The sequence below is a fragment of the Muscardinus avellanarius genome (assembly GCF_963383645.1).
Source record: "Muscardinus avellanarius genome assembly, chromosome: 10".
Lineage (NCBI taxonomy): Eukaryota > Metazoa > Chordata > Mammalia > Rodentia > Gliridae > Muscardinus > Muscardinus avellanarius.
In genome coordinates this window covers 81818603-81842840 of record NC_137796.1, presented here as the reverse complement: position 1 = coordinate 81842840, position 24238 = coordinate 81818603, and the positions used below count along the sequence as shown (strand labels likewise).

The following is a 24238-nucleotide window of genomic DNA, read 5'->3' as shown; positions in this document are numbered from 1 at the left end:
TGCAAAGCACTGTACCGCAAAGCATGCGCTTTTCTACTGAGCTTAGGAGGATTGCAGGTTCGCAGCTATAGCTAGACCCTCAACAACTTAACAAGATGCTCTTTCAAAATAATATTTAAAGCTAGGCGTAGTGGCGCACCCTTGTAATCCCCCTGCCTGGGAGGCAGAGACAGGAGGATCCCGCAGGTTCGAAGCCAGCCTTGCTGGCTTAAGATAAGATCCTGTTTCCAAATAAAAAAGCATAAAATAGGTCTGGGAGTGTAGCCTTGAGATAGAAGGGTTTCCAGAAACCCCAGTACCACAAAAAATACAATAATAATAATTAAAGCTGGGCATGGTGGCGCACACTTGTAATCCCCCTGCTTGGGAGGCAGAGAAAGGAGGATCGCGCAGGTTCGAAGCCAGCCTCGCTGGCTTAAGACACCCTGTTTCCAAATAAAATATAAAAAATAGGTCTGGAAGTGTAGCCCGGAGGTAGAAGGGTTCCATCCTCAGTACCACCAAAAATAAATAAATAAATAAAAAGGACTGAGGAGGTTGCTCAAAGGTAGAATGTCCCTGGTTTCAACCCCGAGAACCTCTCCCCAAAAAGTCTCAGAAGGATGGATAAACAGAGCACACCTTGCAGAGTTGCAGTACACACATACCCACGTGCACACTAAGTCTGAGAGGGAAATGGGCTATATGGAGAAGTGATTCTTGCTTCCAGGAAATTTGCCATCTAGTGGGAAAGAGAAGCCTGTGCACCACTCACTGTGAGGGCAGAGCCGGGAAAATTAGACAGGTATTCATTCACCTGGAGAACTAGGAAGAGGTCAGAGGTGGTACTGCAAAGTTGGCTTCAAACCTCACTACTGGAGGGGGAAGAGAAAAGGAAAAAGATTGATGAGCTTCCCAAGGAGGAAGGGAACCTGGGGGAGTGACTCAGAGAAGCCACTCCGGAGGCAAGGAAGGCCTGGTGTCAGGTGCGATGGCGGGGGGAGCCGATCTCCCACCCCAGTCAGGGGTTGTCTTGCACCTGCAGGGGGTGAGCCAGACTTGTTGGTTTGAGAGACGCTAAATCCTGGGCAGTGGGTGATAGGGGACAAACGGGAAAGGCAGTGAGGGGGGAGCCAGGCCAACTCACAAAGAGCTTGTGCCGCCCTCCAGACAAGGTCACCTTGAATGTCATGTCATCAGGGAGGAATCAGAATTTGCGGACACCTTTGCATTTATTGTACATTTCAGTGTTGTGCTTATTTGTTTGTGGCACTGGAGATTGAACCCCGAGGCATTCTACTTCAGAGCTGCATCCCCAGCCTTATTTTATTTTTTTTTTAATTTTGAAACAGGGTCTTAATAAGTTGCAGAGGGCCTAAGTCGCTGAGGCTGGCTGTGAAGCTGCAATCCTCCTGTCTCCGCCTCCCAGTACTGGGACTATAGGAGTGCACCGCCACTCTCGGCTTGTTTTGTTTTGATTTTTCTAGGCAGGGCTTGTCTTTTCAGTGCTGAGGCCTCCAAAGGTGACATCGGTCCCTGAGGAGGGCAGAAGAGAAGTAAAGATGACTGTGGTGGGTCAGTTGATGGGTGGGGAAGGAAAGGAGTGGGGGAGACAGTTTACCCATAATCCTTCTACCTCACTTGGATCCGGCTCGGGGAAAGCCTCTGGAACAGAAGGAGAAAAGTCTGAGATTTTCTTTCCCCTATACTGGGGATGGGATCCAGGGGCATTCTACCTCTAAGCTATACCTCCAGTCCTATTTTTGATTATTTTGAAACAGGGTCTCACTGAGGAGCTGGGGATGCTGATAGCAGAGACTTTGAAGCAAGAGTGGTTAAAGTTACCAGCTCCTAAGAAATCACTGAATTCAGCCTTCCCATTTTACAGGTGGAATGACAGACACTGAGTGAAACTAGAGATTCAACCAGGGTCATTCACAAAATTAGTGGCAGAGTAAGAATCAATTCGGATCTCTGTTTGAGCCTGGGTCCCTGAGCAAGAAATCCTAGGGGTGAGGAGGAAAAGGAGGCCCTGCTTTTCTACCGCCACTTCCAGTGGCTGCCAGTTTCTCTTTGCATTAGGCCTCATTCCTCAAGTCCCCGGGACACCCAGTGTACAGGTTCAGGAACCCTATCTTAGCAGCCAGAAGACCAGGGAAAAGGAAGACAGGTATACAAGGGGTAAAGAATGACTCATCAGTCTCTGCTCCAAGGATCCCCAAAGGGCCAGCTGGGAGTGGGTCTCTGAAGCAGGGTGGAGGTAGACTATGCAGATGGGCTTCCAGAACTTGGCAGGGGTGGGCAGGAAGAAAGTGCACCCTAAAGAGGGCAGCAGAGGGCTAGAGTTCCTGGGTATGCCAGGTGACTGGCTGGAGCAGAGGGTACCTGGCCCAAGAAGGGTCATCCTGTGAGTGACCTCAAGGAATTCTTTTACTCCCTCTGCCAGTTCTAGGGGCCCTCAGGGAACCGTCAGTGTCACTGTGGGCTGAGTGACCTTATCATGGACTCTAAGAAAGTTCTCTGTGTGACCCTTTCCCAAGGCTCCTGCCCACACATGGGACACCAAGCCAAGAGAGTTTAACATTTGCCTCCAACCCTGCCCTCTCCCACAAAGGACAACCCTGAGCAGATGTCTGGAAATCAAGACCAGACTTGGAGACCCAAGTGTTTTCACTCTGTGTGCCCCTGAATCCCATGTTTGGGGATTGTGCAGGTTCTCAACCTAGTTTCTGACCTGAGAAGCAGGAACAAAGCCAGGGGTGGTGGTGCATGCATGTAATGCCAGTACTTGGGAGGCTGAGACAGGAGGATCACAGGTTCAAGGACAGCAAGTAGTGAGAGCCTGTTTCAAAACTAAAAATAAAAAATAGGGCGGGGGTGTGGTTCAGAGGTAGAATGCCCCTGGGTTCAATCCCCAGTACCACACAAAAAAATAAATAAATAAATAAATAAATAAATAAATAAATAAAAATAAAAAAGAAGGAAGGATGGATGGATGAACAGAACAACAGCTGAATAGTAGGGTCAATGAGAGCAGGGGACCCTCCAGAGCAGAGGGCCTGTCTTGGGCATGGCCAGAAAAGGGTGGCCAACACTCCACCTTGTCAGCAACCAGCCATCACCAGGGGTAACAGTCCTGCCGGGTCTCTCAGGATCCATAGTCAAGAACCCTCGTGAGCTTCTCCTTACAGGTGGGGGTAACCATAAAGGTGGGGGCTTCCAGCTGTGTGGAGGACCCAAACAGGCTGAAGGTGAGGTAAGAGATCAGGGTGGACAAGTGGGCAGTAGTTAGGTGAGGAAGATGCCGCCCTGAAAGCGTGAAACTTGGGTACTGAGGCACTTTTAGGCTCAGGTGTGATAGTCGACCTTTCTGGAGACTCCTTTTGGGTGAAGCAGGGGCAGTTCCAGGACTCCCGAGGTTACAGCAAAAGGAAAGACAGAGCCGGGCGTGGTGGCGCACGCTTGTAACCCCCACACTTGGGAGGCAGAGACGGGAGGATCGCGCAGGTTCCAAGCCAGCCTGGCTGGCTTAAGAGACCCTGTTTCCAAATAAAAAATATAAAAATAGGTCTTGGAGTGTAGCCCAGAGGTAGAAGGGTTTCCATCCCCAGCATCACCACCCCCCCCAAATAAAGGAAAGACAGAGCCAGATGTGGTGGTGCACACCTCTAATCCCAGTACCTGGGAAATTGATCTCTGATACCAAAAGAGGAGGAGGAGGAGGAGGAGGAGGAGGAGGAGGAGGAGGAGGAGGAGGAGGAGGAGGAGGATGGAGTGTAGTTCTGAGGTAGAAAGCCCCTAGGTTCAATTCTCAATACCATTAAAAAAAAAAAAAAGCCAGAGGGGGTGAGGGGTGCCTGTAATCCTAGTACTTGGGAAGCTGAGATAGGAGGATCACAGATTTTAAGACAGCTTCAGCAATTTAGAGAGGTCCTCAGAAACTTAGTGAGATACTATTTCAAAACAAAACAACAAATAATAATAATCAATCCTACCTCCCAGTACTTGGGAGGCTGAAACAGGAGGATCCAGTTCGCTTTGCGGCCAGCCTCAGCTACTTAGTGAGGCCCTCCGCAACTTAGTGACACCCTGTTTTAAAATAAAGAATAAAAAATAGGGCCGGCGGTGTAGCTAGGAGATAGAATCTCCCTGGCTTCAATCTCTAGTACCGCAAAAATAAATAAATAAATAAATAAATAAATAAATAAATAAATAAATAAATAAATAAAATAGGGCTGGAGTTGTAGCTCAGTGGTAGGATGTCCCTGGGTTCAATCCCCAGTACCCCCACACTCCCCACCAAATTTTTTTTAAAAAGAAAGGAAAAAGGCTGGAGAGAAGATAGGAATAGATCTGCGGAGATTCCAGAGCCCACAAACGGATTTTTGCTAAAACCAGCCGCGTCGGGTCCACGCTTGCCCGCGAGGCGCAGAGGCCCCGCCCACCCCGCCGGCCTATCATGGAAGGTGGGCGTGGCTATGCTAATTATCCCAAGCAGCCACTTTTAGCGCTCCGGTGGCTCCGCGGAGCGCTGGTGAGACCGCAGTGGCAGCGGCCATGGCGCTGGCAGGTCTGGCCGCGGGCTTGCAGGTCCCGCGGGTCGTCACCAGCCCGGACTCGGACTCGGACACAGACTTGGAGGATCCGAGCTCCCGGCGCAGCGCTGGCGGCCTGCTCCGCTCGCAGGTCATCCACAGCGGACACTTCATGGTGTCCTCGCCCCACAGCGACTCGCTGACCCGGCGGCGCGACCAGGAGGGTCCTGTAGGGCACACCGACTTCGGGCCGCGCAGCATCGACCCCACACTCACCCATCTCTTCGAGTGCTTGAGCCTGGCCTACAGGTGAGGCGGCTCCGGAGCCCGACGGCCTCGGCTCTCGGTAGCTCCACCGCGCGCCGGGGCTCTGGGCACTCCACGCGAGCCTGCTCCCCGGTTGCCCCGGGACACTCCAGCCACAATCTGGGCATCCCCCTCCTCCTCTGGGCGGCCTCCGGCCCTGGCCTTGTCTACTGGCCCCCGAAGAACCTGTGTTTTCCTTACCACCCTAGCCTCTTCTCCCAGACGCCAACCACCTTCACCTCCACCTCCCTTGGGCCCCCAGTGTGTTCCTCTCCCTGGGCCTGGCTCCTCTGCCCCCAAAGAAATGCCAGGCGTCCGTCGCGCTCTCGGGACCCCAGGCCATCCGCACTCCTGCGCACGATCCCACTCTAGGGCCACCCCTGTCCCCGACCACCTGTGGCCTTCATGTCCTCTCCAGCAGCCCTGGTCGAGACCCACTTTATTCCTGTACTTTATTCCACCGAAACGGACCGTTTCTCCGCTTCCCCCCAATTGTCAGGACACCTCTTCTTGACCGGCTAGGTCAAGGGGGAGGGAGGAGAATGCCCCGGACGTGCCCAGATGGGTGCTGCGCGCAGAGGTTCCCAGCCAGGGTCCGGCAGGGGGTGCTGCAGGCCGCCTGGGGCTGGTGCGGGGTGAGGGGGTGGGGGAAGGCCCGGGCTCTCAGACCCGTGGTGGCGGGCGGGAGGCTAAGCGCCTAAAGGCAGCCTGAGATTGTCTCAGGGCACGCGGGCCGCACCCGGTTCCCGGTCCACGCCCGAGTCCCAGAGGAGGGCGCGAACCGGGGTCCTGGCCCAGTGCCCTGGAGCAAAGTTCCCTAGAGCGGAGGGGCCAGGATAAATTATCAACCGAAAACAGTAGGGGAGAAAGAGGAATCGGCCGGCCTTGATCTTTTTTTCTGTGCAAATATTCCTCTTCCTTCGAGGCGCTCCTCCCCTTTGGAGAACCGCTGGCCAGCACCTGCAGCCCCGCAGGGGAGCGGGAGCTGGCGAGTGGATAGCGGAGGAGCGTGGCCTACCCCGTGGCCACCGATCTGCGCGACCCCATTGGCTGGAGGCGAAGTAACCTTGGCCCACAAGTTCTGGCCTTGAGCCCAGGTCATGTTGCAACCTGATCATCCCGACTGCCAGACCAATGTGGAAAGTTCAAATTCCCGTCCCTTTCTCCCTTCCCCCATTTGGACATCACCAGGCTGCCTAGGACCCAGCATTTAAGGTCCTAGTACATTGGTGCAGCCCCTCCTTCCTAAACTCCCCTCCCCCCAAAAAACTCCCACTTCCCATCCACTCCCAATTCGGCTTTCTGCTTTATACTGCGCTTTATGCTGCACTTGACTGGCTAGCCTCCGCCCACCCCCACCTCAGGGTGACTAAAAAGGGAGGGTCTGGGATAGTGGAAAGGAAGAGCTCGCCCCAAGAACTACCTCCCAAAAGGCATTTTCTGGGAAAAGAGCTACGTTTTATCCCCAAACACCCAGGTTGTTAAACCTTCCTGTTCTCTCCTGCGTGGGAACCTAAGTACCAGGGATGGAATGGGAATGGCCCAGTACCTGAAAAGCCTTTGGGTGTCCTCATTTGGTGGAGGGAAAAAAGTTGGGCTCAGGCTGGGACTCAGTGTTTTATTTGTTTGGGGGCTTTTTGTTTGTTTTTGTGTTTTGTGGGTTTTTTTGGTTTTGTTTTTTTTCTGTGATACTGTAGACTGAACCCTGGGGCATTCTACCTCTGAGCTACACCTCTACCCCATTTTATTTTGAAACAGGTGTCTCATTAAGTTGCTGAGGGTCTCAATACTTTGCTGAGACTTGCTTTGAACCTACAAACTTGCTGTCTCAGCCTCTCGAGTACTGGGATTACACGCATGCCACCATGCCTGGCTGGAACAGTGTTTTAGCCCGCCAGTTAGAGGAATTTCCTGGAAGAGAGAGGTTTGCAGAAGCCCAGTGTTTAGGGGAGGAACTGAATGGGAAATGACCAGCTAAGCAGAGGGCCCAGGAGGTGGTGGGAGAAACTGGTCAGCTTGACTCGGAGAAGAACAGCCTGCAGATGCCGGGCCACCTTCACCCTCCACAGGACAGTGCGGGCAGTGGGAGGACTTTCCTAGGAGCCCGTGTTCCCTGGTTCCTGTGGGTGGAAGCAGGGCAGTGCGGGCAGTGGGAGGATTTCCCTAGGAGGCTGTGTTCCCTGGCTTCTGTGGGTGAAAGCCCCAGGGATGCAGCTTGTGGAGGTTCCAAGAAAGCATTTGCTCATGGTCAGAGCTAGCTAGTTAGGCAAAGCGTGACCCCAGGGCTAAGGGGGAGCAAGCAGGACCCTGTTAGGGGTACTCTAAAGGGAATTCCTGCATTGTGGAGGGGAGCTGAGCTGAGTTCTGAGGTTTTCCCATCCCATCCCCAGGATTCTTAGATTTTTCCACTGGTCACAAGAAGCTCTTGAACCTTGGCCCTAGCCTTTTTCACCAGTCTGGGCCCCTCCCCTCACATCCAACCAACCAAATCCTTCCCTCCTGGCCCTGGATATTGTCTCTGTCTCTTCTTCCCCAGCCCTGCCTAGGCTGCAAATCTCAGCGAGAAGAGAGGCAGGCTGGCTCAGGGTGGGAGCTAGGTGATCAGAGTGGGCTGGGAGGTTGCTGGGATCCAGGCAGGAACAACAAACTCAGGACCCCCCCCCCTCCAGGTACCACACACATGAAAAAAAGCTGGCCCAAGAGGGATCAGAGTTCCCCATCTCCACCCCAGCCAGGTCTCCTTGCTAGACAGATGGTGTTTATCTAACTGCAGGAGGGGGAGACCAGGCAGCAGGCTAGGGCACTTGGCTATGTACTCGATTTGGGTAATGAGGCCTGGTGTCCCCTGGGGTGACAGTCCCCTCCCCCAGCAGCCATCACCACCCCAAAGCAAACACAGCAGCTTGGAGACCAGAAAGGAGAAGAAGCCCAATGATCCATACACCCAAGGCTCTGCAGAGAGAGGAGCCACCCACCCAACCCTCACCCCCAGAATGAGGGAGGATTCCCTGGAGAGAGCAGGCCTGGCTTTCTGAAAGGTTAAGCCTTGGGGCTGCCCCATCCAGCAAGAGTTGGAGAAGATGGGCCAGAGGGACTTGAATGCAAGCCTGGCATGTAGACTAGGAGGAAGGAGGGAGGGACCAGGAGGGTCCTAGGACTCTGAGCATCTTGTCCTCTTGGGTCAGCTTCCTGATGGGGATGCACTTAGCAGAACACTGAGAGTCAAGCCATCATGTTTGTAGAGTTTCTTTGCCCCAAAGACTTGGTGGACCACCAGGGTTAGATGCCTGCATTTCTTTAGGCTCTGGTGCCCCAGAGAAGGGCACACTTTCCAATGTGGTCTCAACCTTCATCCTGAGATTGCAGACAAGTATGCACCAAAGGGCAGTAAGATGGCTGGGACTGGCTACTCTAAGGCCACTGTGAGGGACAAGGTTCCCTTTTGCTCTGGACACACTGTCCATTTGGCCTCTGCCGGGCCCAAAGGGACCAGCAAACTGATAGAGGAAAAAGCCAAGGGCCTGAGTGAGTCCCTGTCATATAACCTTGGGTCTGTCTCTTTCCCTTTCTAGCCCTCTAGAAGGTCATCTTTTACTGATTAAATAAGAAATGGTGCACACTTGTAATCCCAGTACTTGAGAGGCTAATACAGGAGGATCACAGGTTCAAGGACAGCCTCAGCAAGTAGTGAAACTCTAGTGAGACCCTGTTTCAAAATAAAAATAAAATAGGACTGGAGGTATAGCTCAGAGATAGAATGCCCCTGGGTTCACAAAAATAAATAAGCCAGATGTGATGGCACACACTTGTAATCCCAGTAACTCAGGAGGCTGAGACAGGAGGATCGCAGGTTCAGGCCAGCCTCAGCAACTTAGTGAGGCCCTCTGCAACTTACTGACACCTTGTTTCAAAATAAAGAGTAAAATAGAACTGAGGGTGTACCTCTGAGGTAGAATGCCCTTGGGTTCAATCCCCAGTACCACAAAAAAGTAAATAAATAAATAAATAAATAAATAAATAAATAAATAAATAGGAAATGGGTCTTAGAATTCTCCCCAGCCCACACACAAGACCATACAAACATTGTTGTTCAAGGACTGAGCTGGTAAGCAAGGATCAGCCTAGATTAACAGGCAGGTCCCAGCAGAGAACACAGGGTAAGGGCCTGGGTGGCATCTTCGAGGTTTGGCTCCAGGCTAGGAGTGTTTGGCAGGTGAGAAGCGGGGGTGAATTTGGAAGGTCCCTTAAATTCTCATGGTATGACCAGGTGTAGTGGCATATGCTTGTAATCCCAGCATTTCGGGAGGCTGAGACGGAAGGATCGCTGTTCGTGGACAGCCTCAGCTACTTAGTGAGGCCCTCCGCAACTTTGTGAGACCCTGTTTCAAAATAAAGAATAAAAAATAGGGCAGGGGGTATAGCTCGGAGGTCAAATGTCCCTGGGTTCCATCTCCAGACCCGCAAAAAAAAAAAAAAAAAATCCCACCATATGCAAATGCCTAATGCATTGGAAAAAAGTGGAGCTGATTCCTGCAGAAGCCCCCCATCTTCCCCTTTCCCCGCCCCAACCTGCTCCACCATCTCCCCTGACAGTGGCAAGCTGGTCTCTCCCAAGTGGAAGAACTTCAAAGGCCTCAAGCTGCTCTGCCGGGACAAGATCCGCCTCAACAACGCCATCTGGAGAGCCTGGTATATCCAGTGTGAGTGGGTGCTGCAGCCTCCCCTGCCAGCGGGCCTGGAGAACAGGCCCCCAAACCAGGACCCCTGAACAGCTTCTGACCCTCAGAAAGTCTCAGGGAATGCGTCCCACGGGTGCTTTTCACTGGGGAGCCGGGCACAGAAGCATTGATATAGGATAGGTTTGGGGACCAGTGCAAGGCCCATTCTGTATCTCATTAATGTAATGAAGTACCTTGAAGACCAGGGGAAAGGAAGGGCATTAGAGGACCTCTGGGCCAATTGTACCACTTTATAAATGGGGAAAGTGAGTAAGATCCTGCTTGGGTCTCCGCCAGCCTTTCACTGGAGTCCTTATGATCACCCAGTAGGTGCCCACCATGGAGATAAAGGTAGAGGAGGCCTAGAGCAGCCATGTGGTATAGGGGAAGGGACCCTGGACTTAGAGTCACCTAGAATAAGTTCCCTCCCCTGTGTCACTTCAGGCAAGTTTCCTAGGCCCTCTGGATCTGTTTCTTTATCTATACAATGAGGCCAATAGTCCTACCTTTCACGTATGGTGTGGGGACAGCAAATATAAAAGGGCTTGGCAGTGAGTTGGTATTCGATCAATGATACAACCTCAGGTCACAGCCATTCACTTAAGGACAGCAGCCTCTGTGAACAGGACAGCAGAAGCTGAGAGGATTGGACTAGCCGGCCCTGTTTTAGGACCTTGTCCAGCTCAGTTATGTCCTGCAGAAGGATCAAAGGGCCGCACTGATCCCGGGCTGGGAACACACAGCCCAAGAGGGACGCGCACGCTATCCTCTCAAGTACTAGCCCTGCTGGTTCCCATCCAAGCAGAGAAAGGGAGTGTTGTTTTCTAGTTTCTATCTGTCTATGTGCCAGGAACTTTTATGAAGCTTGCTCATCTGAAAACTGGGAGCATTGACAGGTGCTGTGTTTGAGGTTGTGGTGCGTTTTCAGTGAGAACATCATACGTCCGCACAGAGCCTGGTGCTCAGAAGGACCCCCTGGATATGAGCAGCTGGAGTTGATCTGGACTCTTGTGATCATAGTGGCAGTACACGGAAGGCTTAAAGCAAATGTCAGGACCCCCTTCCCAAATACCAAAGGTTTGAAGGTGGTCTGGGGCAGGGTGCTGCTGGAGGACTGCCAGGGTGCCAAGCGCCGCCCAACCCAGCATGTCTTGCCTTAGTCTCAAAAAGGAAGGGTCCTATTCCTGCTCCACAGCGTCCTGGCCTCAAGATCCTTGGTTCTCCGCCCAGCCACTTACTCTCCCAGGATCCAAAATCTTCTTGGTTTGCCCTGAGCCCCCAGGGCACTTTGCAACTCTCCTGAGGCAGGGAGGACTTTCCACCTCCCTTTATCTGCATGTTGTTTATTTGCTTTCCTTATCTCTCCTGCCAAGCTGTGAGTGCCCTGATTCATCCATGTATCCCCTGTCCCTGCATCTGTCCCAGCAAAGGTGCAAAGGGTTAGGCAGCTCAATGGGTGAACAAATGGAGGAACTTATCAGTGTTCAACAAAGACTGCCTCAGCCCCAGAAGCAACATTGTCACTTTCTATAGAGAGCACAGGGTTCCGGCTGGGGAGAGGAGGGCCAAGCTGGGCTCACAGCCTGGGTTCTCTGGGAACCCTGGACATGCTCAGTCTTTCTAGTTCATGTCCTCAGCTGAGAAGCCAGGGGACAACTGTCTGTCTCTCTCTCTCTCTCTCTCTCTCTCTCTCTCTCTCTCTCTCTCTCTCCCTCCCTCCCTCCCTCTCTCTCCCTCTCTCTCCCTCTCTCTCCCTCTCTCCTCTCTCCTCTCTCCTCTCTCTCTCTATCTGTGTTTTGTGGTCCTGGAGATTTTACCCAGGGGCTGAACTATACCCACAGCCCTAATTTATTCTTTTTTTTTTTTTTTTTTTTTTGAAACAGGGTCTCACTAGGTTGATGGGAGTCTCACGACTAGCTGAGATCCTGGAACCTGCAATCCTGTCTCAGCCTCCCATGTACTGGGATTACAAGTGTGGGTCACCACGCCTGGCTGCTCTTTTTCTTTTCTTGGTGGTGGGGTGCTTGAGATTGAATCCTGGGGCATGTTTTTTTGTGGTACTGGGGTTCTTGGAAACCCTTCTACCTCCGGGCTACACTCCCAGACCTATTTTTATATTTTTATTTGGAAACAGGGTCTCTTAAACCAGCAAGGCTGGCCTCTAACCTGGGCGATCCTCCTATCTCCGCCTCCCAAGAGCAGGGATTACAAGCATGCGCCACGCCCGGCAAATCCAGGGGCATTTTACTTTCAAGCTACAGCCCTCAACCCTTTAAATTTTTATATTATTTTATTAATTTATTTTGGTACTGGGGATTGAACCCAGGGGCATCTACCTATGAGCTATACCCCAAGCCCTCTTTATTTTTTATATTATTTTTTATTTTCTTGGGGCACTGGAGATGGAACCCAGGGGCATTCTACCTCCGAGATACACCCCCAGCCCTATTTTTTTTATTTTTTACTTTTGAAACAGAGTCTCAACTGAGTTGCAAATGGCCTCACTAACTAGCTGAGGCTGCCCTTGAACCGTGATCCTCCTGTCTCAGCCTCCCAAATGCTGGGATTACAAACCTGCGCCACCACACCCAGCTTATTTTTTATTTTTGAAACACAGTTTCACTAAGTTGCTGGGGGTCTTGCTAAGTTGCTGAGGCTGGCACCAAACCTGCCATCCTCTTGTCTCAGCCACCCAAGTACTGGGGTTACAGGTGGTGCCACCACACCCTGCTGACAAATGCTCTTTGAGCTCGTCTTTGCTCTAAGCTCAAGGGCCCAGCCCTTTGTTTTCTGCCCCAGCCAAGTTCAGAAGCCAGGATGAAATCCCTCCTCCAATCCTAAGAGTGACTATTTTGGAGACTTTAAGGCAGAAGTAAGTAAATGATGCCGAAAACCCTAATAAATTTTATATTCTAGTGGCTCCCCCTCCTCTGTGTCCACGTTTGTCCCAGAGGAAGTTGTCTGGAGCAGGATAGGTCTCCATGGGCTGGATGGATGGACATTCTTGGAAGGATCAGTGATGACCTTCTTCACCAGAGTTGCCCCTGTGTGTGTGTGTGTGTGTGTGTGTGTGTGTGTGTGTGTGTGTGTTGCTGGACTGAACTCAGGGCAAATGCTGTACCCCAGAGTGACACCTCCAGTGTAGCATTCCCTCTAAGGAAGACCTGCGGCAGGGCACACCTCGCTAGAAGCCGCTCCAGCCTCCACTCCGGAGGGGAGATAAACCTCCAGAGAAATGACAGGCAGGGTGGAGCGTGCAGGATGGGCGCTGGGCGGGGAGGAGGGGCTTCCTGAAGGGGAGGGGCATCCCCAGTAGAAGACCAGAGCATAGGCCTTGTGGCTCCACAGTGAGGCATGTGTAGGAGAGGGAGAGATGGGAGAACAGGTGGTCCCCAGGTCATGGAGGAGCTTGATGACCAAGCTGAGAATGTGCTCCTTATCCTGGAGGCGATAAATGACCACAGAGAATTTCAGACTTGCAGCAGGAGCATGGGCTGCGTAGTGTGAGGCAAGCAGGAAGGTCCAAGTGAGACTAGGGGGTGACTGAGAGAGAAGATGGGGGGATGATGGGAAAGATGTCACAGATCCTATAGAACTGAGAGAGCTTGTCCATGAACTGGACTGGGAGGGCTGGGAGCCGGTGGGGAGTTTTTGTGGCAAGTTTTGAGACATCCTAGATAGGATTTGGGGTTGGAGTGGATAGGGGCTGGGGTGAGCACTGTGAAGACTGCCAGAGACCAGAGGGCAAGCTTGGGGGACTTCAGGAGGAGGTGGGAGCTGGGCCAGTGGGGACCCGTTGGAGGCAGGTGCTGAGTTTCAGTGAGAGAGGATGAGATGAGAGGTGTGTGGCGGAGCAAAGAGACAGCTGCAGAGACAGAAGGTTGGCTTGGGGTAGCAATGGGAATGGAAGGGCTTGGGGGTAAAGAAGAACCTGGACCGTGCGGAGGGACCAGTGGGGAGGAGCCTGAGAGAGACAGGAAGGGACAGGATAAGGGCTCAGGTAGGCAGCAGGTGGAAAGTGGACTAGGGCTGCTTTTCTGAGATGGGAGTGGGCACGCCAAGGACCCCAAGGCTCAGGACCCTGCCTATGACCTGTGGCCCCACAATCCATTCAGCAAACCTTGCCTGCATCATTACCAAGCTCACAAGGACAGCAAAGGAGGTATAGAAAAGGAAGAGGAAGATCCCAAAGAGCCAGAGCAGACAGAAGGCTTCCTGGAGGAGGTGCTTAATCTGAGCATCAAAGGCCAGGCAGGGTGTTTTTAGGTGTCCCAGTCCTGGTGGGGTGGGGGATGAGGGAACTGAGCGCCCCTGACTTGGCCCCCCTTTATCAGATGTGGAGCGCAGGAAGAGCCCTGTGTGTGGCTTCGTGACCCCCCTGCAGGGGTCTGAGGCTGACGAGCACCGGAAACCCGAGGTAGGTGAGGCTCAGAGCCCACCCCTGCCTCCCCACCCAGCTCGTCCTCGCGCTGGGTGTGAGGGGCCGGGCCACGAGAGGTTTGGATGCTGGGTGGGAAATGGGGAGCAGGGTGCCCGTGCCACCCTTCCACTGAGCCCTCTCCCTTGACCCTCCCCAGGCTGTCGTCCTGGAGGGGAATTACTGGAAGCGGCGCATCGAGGTGGTGATGCGCGAATACCACAAGTGGCGCATCTACTACAAGAAGCGGGTCAGTGGTAGAGCCTGCGGAGACCCCAGAGCTCTCCCGGGCGGTGGCCGGCCGCTTCCTCTTGGAAGAGCCCTAGAGGGGATCCGGGGACACCCCTCCCCTTCCCTTCATTAAGTTTCAGGCTGACAACGCCACCTTGTGGCCACAGAGTCTCCTGGCCGACTGCTTTCCTCCAAGGGCGTCTGGGGATGGGTCAGCCCCTGGCAAAATGCGATGGGGGAGGGCATTAAGGGAAGGAGGAATGGTATACAGTGTCCAACTCTGTGTCCCTGCAGCTCCGAAAGTCCAGTAGGGAAGAGGATCTCCTGGCCCCCAAGCAGGTGGGTGCTTTGTGGAGCGAAGGGGACCTGCTGGCTCCAGGCAGGTGGGATGCAGAGAACTTGGGCCTGGGTGTTCAGGGCCATGTCTGGGGGCCAGGATGGGATGTGAGGCACGTACGAGTGGCCACCATCATCAGGGTGGCTGTTGGACCTTATCCCCTTGAAAGGATGCAGTGCTGGGGAGACTCCCAGCCGCTGAGCAGGTGGTGGGAGGCATGAGGGAAGGGAGGGCCCTAAGGACCAGGGCCCCAGATAAAGAAAAGCACAGAGGGCAGGCAGGACCCTTATTTCTTCAGATAAGGATGCTGGCTCTCCTGATCCATCTCCTGGGGGAAGTGAGAGGGTAATTGGTTGCTTCTGGGCAGCAAACCAGGTGCCCAGGGAGAGGCAAGATGGGGTACCTCAGAGGGGCCTTCTGGTCGGGGAGCCACTTCATCCCCAGGCGGAGGTAGAACCTGGACGGGGCAGTGACCACCCTGTCTCGCTAGGCGGAAGACGGGTGGCCGCCGCCAGAGCGATGGTGCGAGCAGCTCTTCTCCAGCGTGGTGCCCGTGCTGCTGGGGGGGCCCGAGGAGGAGCCGGGCGGGCGGCAGCTGCTGGACCTCGACTGCTTTTTGTCCGACATCTCCGACACACTCTTCACCATGACGCAGCCCAGCCCCTCGCCATTGCAGCTGCCCCCCGAGGACGGTGAGGGCCCGCGCCCAGGCAGGGGAGAGGGGCTCAGGCCTGTGAGAATCCAGGCAGCCCAGAAAGGATGGCTAGGGGAAGAGAGGTAGGTGCTCTGCCCTGCTCCCGCCTGCTACTACTGACCTCGCCGCTGTCCCTCCAGCCTATGTGGGCAATGCTGACATGATCCAGCCAGACCTGACGCCTTTGCAGCCCAGCTTGGATGACTTCATGGAGATATCAGGTGAGGCAGGCCCCTTCCCCAGGTGGGGTAGATGGGCCAGGTCAGTACAAGGAAACCCTTAGGGGACAATGACGCTGGAGGCCGGTGCCAGGTGCCTCTGGGAGGGCAATGGTCTAGGTTACTTCTGAGGGATCGTCTGGTCCTCCTTTGTCTGGCCTTGAAATCCAGCTACTGTGGCCTAACATGAGGCCTTCTCTCCTGACCCCAGGGCCATCAAGTTACTGGTTTCCTAGTGTCCTTATAGAGCTACATCCGTATAAGCCATCATGGACAAATTTATAGCACGCTCTTCCCCACATTGCTTTCTTCACTGAGCGTCCATCTTGCGACCGTTTCCCATAAGCATGCATTTAAGAGCCCCAAAGCCATTTTGGGGGGCCAGGTGGACATCAAGGCTCAGCCTGTCTCACCCAAAGCACAGAGGGCAGAAAGAGGGTCCCCGGGATTGAGGCTTAGTTTCAGTGACACCCAACTCCTTCCCCACAGGTTCCTGGGCCTGTCAGTCAAGAGGTAAAAGCCTATGGGGCGGGTACTAGGGAATGAGGAACCACCCCTACTCCTGCCCCAACCCTGGGCAGGGTGGGGGCTGCCAGGGGCAGAAGTGTTGATGGCAGTGCCCTGGGAGCAGACCAGCTTGGGAGGGCAGCAGCCCTGTCTGGGCACCCAGGCCCCCACTGCAGGTAGGAGTCCAACTGCACCCATCAGCTCTGGGAAAACCCAAACAGACTGGGGCTGGCAATGAGTTCTCTTAAGTTCAGGTGGCAGCTGGGTGGGGGGTGAGCGTGGCCCTCGCAAGCACCCTGTGCAATGGGAGGGCAGCGAGCACCAGGGTCATCAGGGTTTAGGCTCTGATAGTCCCCAACAGCCCCTCCCTGGAGAGGTGGCACTGGAAACCCAGTGAGGGGCCAGAGCTCTGTGGAGGCAGGAGCTGGGTGCGGGTAAGGCACAGGGAGGGACCAGAGCTCAGTGCAGGGTGGGGATGAGCACGGGAGATCCGCACTAAGCAGGTGGCTGGTTACTCAGGGATGAGAAGGGCTTGCTGCCCATACCCCTGTCTAGGTCCTGGCAGGTAGGCAGCAACAGTCAGCAGGGAGGCCCAGTGTGAGGCTGTTTTGTTTGTTTGCTTGCTTGCTTGCTTTTCGGTACTGGGGATGGAACCAGGAGCATTCTACCTCTGAACTATACCCCCAGCCCTATTTTTTTATTCTTTATTTTGAAACGGTCTCACTGAGTTGCAAAGGGCCTCACTAAGTAGCTGAGGCTGTCCGTGAACCTCGATCCTCCTGTCTCAGCCTCCCGAATGCTGGGATTACAACCGTGCATCACCACGCCTGGCTTGTGAGGCTGTGTGTGTGTGTGTGTGTGTGTGTGTGTGTGTTACTAGGAGTTGAACCCAGGGGCATTCTACCTCTGAGCTACACCCCCAGCCTTATTTTTTATTCTTTATTTTGAAACAGGGTCTCACTGAGTTGCAAAGGGCCTCACTAAGTAGTTAAGGCTGGCTGTGAACCTTCATCCTCCTGTCTCAGCCTCCCAAATACTGGGATTATTAGTGTACGCCACCACGCCTGGCATATATATATATATATATATATATATATATATATATATATATATATATAATCTTTTTTGTGGTACTGGGGATGGAACCCAGGGGCCTTCTACCTCTGGGCTATACCTCCAGATCTATTTTATATTTTATTTGGAATCATAGTCTCACTAAGTTCCTGAGAGTCTCACTAAGTAGTTGAGGCTGGCTTTAAACCTGTACAATCCTCCTGTCTCAGCCTCCCAAGTACTGAGATTATAAGCATGTACCACCACACCCAGCATTTTTATTTAATTTTTGAAACAGGGTCTTGCTAAGTTGCAGAGGGCCTCACTAAATAGCTGAGGCTGTCCACAAACCCATGATCCTTCTGTCTCAGCCTCACAAGTACTGAGATTGCAGGTGTGTGCCACCACACCCAGCTATGAGGCTGTTTCTAAAGCCCTGGCCTCAAGTAGCCTAGTGATGAGTTCGTGGTCTCTAGGGGGCAGGGGTGGGGATCCCACTGCCTCTGTTAAAGGGAGGCAGCAGGACAGCAAGAAGCTACCTTCTAACCAGATGCTGGGAAGGACATAGATACTCGGTGCATGGGCACTGAGCAGGCACAGTGCACAGACCAAGTTGTCACATCTGGGCAGGTTCATGAGCACTCAGAGCTATCAACTTGGGGACAGACACTCCGGGAAACAGACAGATGCTTCATGCAAACCACAAGCTGACACCCACACCTTACATCTTCTGGCAAAGCAGAGCCACCTAAGACAGACAGACAGACAGATACACACACACACACACACACACACACACACACACACACACACTTGACCCTAAAGGTTCTGGATCTGGTGATCTGGTATAAACTTCTCTAACCCACTCCTGGTCTCCTGAGATGGGGGTTCCTGGGAAAGAGGCCTGACCCTGACCTGTCTTGGCTGGGGACACTGGAGGAAAAGGGGAGCTGGGGCCCATCCGGGGCCCATGGGGAGCCGCCACGGCAGTGGCAGCTCTGACCAGCCTGAGAGGCCTTGGGAGTTGGCATAGACCATGGGCTGGCTAGGGTCAGAGAAAGGTGCCCGGAAGGGAGAGGGTGGGCAGGCGGCGCCCAGGCCCGGGATGTGGTTAGGCCGCGGGCAGCTGCTTCCCAAAACCAGAATAGCCCAAGACTTACACAACCCGCACCCCAAACAATCTGGCTGCCTTTCGCCCCCAGCTCTTCCAAGCTTCCCAGCCCCTTCTCACTCTTAACCCCACTCTGAGACTACCCCTTGGCCCTATCATCCCATTAGATTCTTCACCCCACTTCTAAGCTCTGTTCTTATAGCCCCACCTGTCAATTTCTCAACAAACCTAACCCATCCCAAACTCACTACCTCCTGACCCTGCTCACCCCTAACTCACCCTTTGAACTCCTGCCACCCTGGGGCTCCACCCTGCCCCAGTCCTCCTCCTCTGCACCCCGCCTCTTTCCCTTCCCGGCCCTCTCTATGACATACCCTTTCTAGGCCTCCAGCAGAGCTGGTGAGGGCAGCAGACCAGAGGACAGACTGGGGAGTCCCAAGGGTGGGGCTCAGTGGGGGTGTGGTCCCTGCTCCCGTCCTCCCAGCCCCGTGTGGTATCCACTCAGGCCCATCACACCCCAGCCTCTGTTGCTGCTTCCCCTAGCCAGACAGAAACTCCCCATTTCACAATCTCCTGTGGAAGCCCCCATCCCACCCCCACACAGCCTGGGGACAGGGCCCAAGGCCCAGCCTGAGTCCTAACTCCTGCCACCCTGTGTGTCCAAATTACAGATTTCTTCACCAACTACCGCCCCCCACAGACACCCACATCTTCAAATTTCCCGGAACCCCCCAGCTTCAGCCCAACAGCTGACTCCCTCTTCAGCACGGGGGTCCTGGGCCCAGAGCCACACTCGGCCCCTTCAGGCATGACCCACCTCTCGGGACACAACCGTCTGCAGGTGAGTTCACCCCACTCAGCCTGTCCAGCTCACCTGAGAGCTGGCTCTGGCCCAGGACGTATCCAAGCACTTCCTGAGCACCCAGTCTTGAGTTTGGCCCACCAAGAGAGGCCCTGGGGAGCACATCTGGCAGTGAAGGACATACTCCATGAAGTAGAGCTGGACAGATGGCGGTGAGGGAAAGCTGAAGGAAAAAGAACCACAGAGCAGGGCGCCACCGGGGCTTGGTGGTTTGTGGAAGGCTTCCTGGGGGAGTGGGGAGTTCTGAGCCTTAGTGAACAGGTCAGGTTTGGACAGAAGGGCCTGGGAGAGGGCAAGCCAGATGGGAGGAGCAGCAGGAGGCACAGCCTGCAGGCAGGAAGCTCGGCCTGTAAGTTTAGGGAACAGTATACCATCTTGGCTCGGGATCTCCCAAGTCCAGCTGAGATGTCACCTCCCGCCTGCTGGGTTAAGTGCCCTTTGCCTCCACTGTCACACTTTCCAGACACTATTGGAGCTGGCTGTTGAGGGAGTTTCTCTCCTCCACCTGATAGGAAGGGTTATGTTCTGTTCACCACAACACCGTCTGTCGTTCACACAGTCTGGACACATGGCAGCATTCAGTGAATGTTTGTCCAGTGGGTGAGCAGGCGAGTGAAGAATGGATGGACATACTGGTGCATGGAGAGATGCATCATAGATGATGGTGCAGGCATTTGTGGGCTGGTGAATACATAGGTTGATGAGTGGTTGATTGGATGGCTGGGTTGGTGGATGGAATGATAGGTAAATACTTTATAGAGCCAGGCCCAGTGGCACATGCCTATAATCTCAGTATTTGGGAGGTTGAGGCTGAGATGGGAGGATTGCAAGTTCAAAGCCAACACAGGGCAACTTAGTGAGACACAGTTTCAGAATAAAAATTAGGGCTCAAGTGTAGCTCAGAGATTGAATGCCCTGGGGTTCAATCCTCAGTACTACATACACATACACATACACATACACATACACATACACATACACATACATATACTTTTTTGTGGTACTGGGGATGGAACCCAGGGGCATTCTACCTTCAAGCTATACCCCCAACCCTATTTTTTTTTTTTTTGCAGTACTGGGGATGGAACCCCTGGGACATTCTACCTCTGCACTGTATCCCCAGCCCTATTTTTTATTCTATATTTTGAAATAGGGTCTCACTGAGTTGCAAAGGGGCCTCATTAAGTAGTATCTGAGGCTGTCCTCAAACCTTGGTCCTCCTGTCTCAGCCTCCCAAATACTGGGATTACAAGTGTGCGCCATTACACCTGGCCACATACACCTACTTTGATAGATTGGTAAATGGGCTTCTGGGTGGATAAACAGCTAGTGAATGGAGGGGTGGATCATAGATGGGCTAGTGGATGAAAAAAGGAGATGTCAGTGGTTGGATGGATTGGGGAATGGCTCAATACCTGGTAGGCCAGTGTTGAGATAAGTAGATGATCTAGCCCATAGATGAGAGAATAAATAGGTAAATGGATGGACGGATTGATAGTTAAGTTAGTAGGTGAATGGATAAGTTACTTGGCTCATGAATGGATGAGCAGGAAGAGTGATACTCCTGGTCATGCCTATCCACTCTCACTGCTCATAAGATTATAATTTCCTTGTGTGTGTGCTCAAGAAGGCAGGGGTCATTTCTCCTGTGTCTCCCCAGTGCCCGGTCTGGAGCTCAGCTGGGGCAGGGGGCGGCAGCTGCCTGGGTGGCTGCCAAGGCAGCCCTCTCCCTCCTCTCTCAGTGTCTGTTTGTTTCCCCAACTAGGCTCGGAACAGCTGCTCTGGCCCCTTGGACCCCAGTACCTTCCTGAGCTCTGATTTCATTCTTCCTGAAGACCCCAAGCCCAAGCTCCCACCCCCTCCTGCACCACCACCTCTCCTCCAATACCCTGACCCTGCCAAGCTGCCAGGCCTGGAGTCCTGCACCCCACCTCCCTTTGCTCCCATAGCTCCGCCCCCGGCTTTGCTGGGGGAAGAGGCCCTCTTCTCTGCCAGGTTTCCCCTCCCTGCAGTCCCTCCGGCCCCAGGAGTGTCCCTGCTGCCGGCTCCCACTGCCTTCCCACCCACCCCACAGCCTGTCCCAGGCCCTGCCCCCACCACCTTCCCCATAGACCAGCTACACTCGGGGTACCCGGAACCGGCTTTCGGACCTCACTTCACAGTGCCTCCAGCGCCCAGAGGCAAGCCGCCCACCCCATCCTCCAGGGGACGGAAAGCCAGCTGCCCCACTTTGGCCCCCGCCCCCGCCAGCCCCACTGCCACCGTGAGGGGCAGCAACCCGTGCCTCACACAGCTGCTCAGGGGAGGTGAGATGGGAGGGGCAGGGTGGACAGGGGGAGATGGGGACCAACCCTGCGGGGAGGCTGTGGGAGCAGAGGGTGAGGGCTAAGGGATGGGCATAAGCCAGACATGATGGCACACACCTGTAATCCCGGTAGTTGAGAGGCTGAGACTGGAGGATCCATAGCAGGTTCGAGGCCAGGCTCAGCAACTTAGCCAGACCCTGTCTCAAAATAAAGTTATAACAGAGTGGGATGTAACTCCGAGGTAGAATGCCTTTGGGTTCAATCCCCAACACCCCCCACAAATAAATAGTGAGACCCCGTTTCAAAGAATAAAATAGGGCGAGGATATATCGCAGAAGTAGATTCAACCCTCAGTACTGCAAAGAAAGAAAAAGAGAGAGGTGGGTGGGCCTAGCAGGGCATATTGGTGAGGAAAAAGGGGCATGAATTGTACCTGAAAGGGTATAGGCTGCTGGGGGCAGTGAGAGGGGGTCTTAAGCGATGATGGGGTTGGGTCAGCCACAGCCACCCTCATAGTCCTGCCTGTGCACAGCCAAGCCTGAGCAAGCCCTGGAGCCTCCAGTTGTGCCCAGCACCCTCCTCCGGACCCCAGGGTCCCCGGTAAGATGGTGGGCACTGGGAGGTGGAGGTAGGGTGAGTCCAGGAGCTTCATCCCAACTCTCTGCCCTCTCCACCCCAGCAGGAGGCGGTCCCTGAATTCCCCTGTGCCTTCTTTACCCCAACCCCGGCCCCTACACCGCCCCGACCACCTCCAGGCCCGACCACACTGGCCCCTCCCAGGCCCTTGATTGTCCCCAAAGCAGAGCGGCTCTCACCTCCAGCACCCAGTGGTAAAGAGGGGCTACAGCGACTGGGGGACAAGGGGAATGGAAGGAGGAGAAGGAAGAAGGGAGGCTGTGCTTGGGCCAGTATGAGCAGAATAGGGCAATGGGATCCTCTTCTCCGTGTGTCCTCCTGTCTGTGGGTCTGTCTGTCTCTGCCACAGGCAGTGAGCGGCGGCTATCAGGGGATCTCAACTCCATACCAGCCCCGGGGACACTGAGTGTCTGTGTCTCTCCACCTCAACCCATCCTAAACCGGGGCCGTCCAGACAATAACAAGGTGAGCACCATCTCCCACCCCAGGATCAGTTTGCTGGCCCCCAGGTCCCCCTGGCTTCTTCCTAGGCTCACCCCACTGTCTGCTCCCCAAGACCGAGAACCGGCGCATCACACACATCTCCGCGGAGCAGAAGCGGCGCTTCAACATCAAGCTGGGGTTTGACACACTTCATGGGCTGGTGAGCACACTGAGCGCCCAGCCCAGCCTCAAGGTGAGCCCCCAGCCCAGGCTGGCACCCCCAGAGACACAGGCCCTGCCTGGACCTCCCCCGCAAGACCAGATCCCAGGGCCCCCCAGAGACTTTGGGAGGGTGGCCTCTAGCTCCAAAGCCCATGTTGGTGGCACCCACAGGTGAGCAAAGCCACCACGCTGCAGAAGACGGCCGAGTACATCGTCATGCTGCAGCAGGAGCGGGCGGCCATGCAGGAGGAGGCCCAGCAGCTGCGGGATGAGATCGAGGAACTCAATGCCGCCATCAAGTAGGCAGGGGCCAGCAGGTGCCGGGGCAAGGGGGACATGCCTTCTGCAGCCTCCCAGCCCCTGACCTTCTCGCGCCCCCAGCCTGTGCCAGCAGCAGCTGCCAGCCACGGGGGTGCCCATTACACACCAGCGCTTTGACCAGATGAGGGACATGTTTGATGACTACGTCCGGACCCGAACACTGCACAACTGGAAGTTCTGGGTAGTATCCTCGCTTGAGCCCGTGGCCTGGGGGTAGCAAGGGCAGCGGTGGCCTGAGTTCTGCAGCCAGACTTGGCTGTGCTGGAGTCCGTGGGCTCAGCTCCCCTGGCCCAGGGAAGAGCCTCTGGTTCTGCTTCCAGGAGCCTGGCCAGAAGGATTGTCCAAGGATGGGCTGGCTGATAGGGGAGACTGAGGGCAGAGCCCATTGACAAGAGGAGCCACAGCCCTACCCTTGGGAGGTCCTAGGAAGGTTCTGTAAGAACCCAAAGTGAATGGCAAGAGGCCCCGAGAAGACATGGAGTCTACTCCTGATCCTGGCTCAGGGACCAGGGTCTAGCTGAGCCGGGCAGCGAGCCCAAAGATGGGATGATCTAACATGGAACAAGGGCTGTGGAGAAACCAGGAGAGGCAGAGAAATGGATGGCCCCTGGCAGGATAGGGGGTGGGGCACAGCGGGAATCCTCAGGGCTTGAGGATAGATGGAGCCCCGGGCCATTTCTTCCCCTGGTTTGGGTCAGGGATCAAGGTTCCATGGTGAGACAGGGCGTACCACCTGGACTATGGGCCTTCTCCTTAACCCGGGCCCAGTTCAGCGTTCTCATCCGGCCTTTGTTCGAGTCCTTCAATGGGATGGTGTCCACGGCAAGCTTGCATAGCCTTCGCCAGACGTCACTGGCCTGGCTGGACCAGTACTGCTCCCTGCCCGCTCTCCGGCCAAGTATGTGTACCACCTACCTACCTACTGAGGTGTCAGGCTGCGGGAAGGGGGTTCTGCCCTGCTCAGACCCCGGGTCCAGCCTGCCCTCAGCACAGCCTGGAGGTTTGGAACCCTCCACCGTGCCTTGGTCCTTCAGGCACTGGCTGCCTGTAGACAGAGGTCTGGGAGGAGCTGACAGTTTTGCCACGCAGCATTTTCCTGTCCCTCTGTCTTCGGTCCTAATCTCAGGAGGCGTCTCTCTCTTCAGCTGTCCTGAACTCCCTCCGCCAGCTGAGCGCCTCTACCAGTATCCTGACCGACCCGAGCCGCGTGCCTGAGCAAGCCACTCGGGCAGTCACTGAGGGCACCATCGGCAGACCGCTATAGTCCTGGCAGACCCTGCTGAGCTCCAGGGACAACTTCTGGCCACTCTCCGACTGGCCCCTTCCCAGAAGGTCAAGAAGTCTCGTACTCCCCACCTCCTG

At 54.7% G+C, this 24238-nt stretch overlaps 1 protein-coding gene across 1 annotated transcript; it reads left to right on the top strand.

Annotated features, from left to right (window-relative positions):
* Positions 1–4536: 4536 nt before the first annotated feature.
* Positions 4537–24140, top strand: MLXIPL (MLX interacting protein like; the record flags this gene model as incomplete). Its single annotated transcript, XM_080703000.1, has 17 exons — positions 4537–4823; positions 9414–9520; positions 13873–13955; positions 14116–14205; positions 14481–14525; positions 15014–15215; positions 15358–15438; positions 18778–18947; positions 20734–21274; positions 21807–21874; positions 21954–22104; positions 22260–22375; positions 22467–22586; positions 22727–22854; positions 22937–23060; positions 23645–23774; positions 24022–24140. 17 exons carry the CDS (start codon positions 4537–4539, stop codon positions 24138–24140), a joined length of 2562 nt encoding a protein of 853 aa, XP_080559126.1.
* Between the last annotated feature and the right edge of the window lie 98 nt (positions 24141–24238).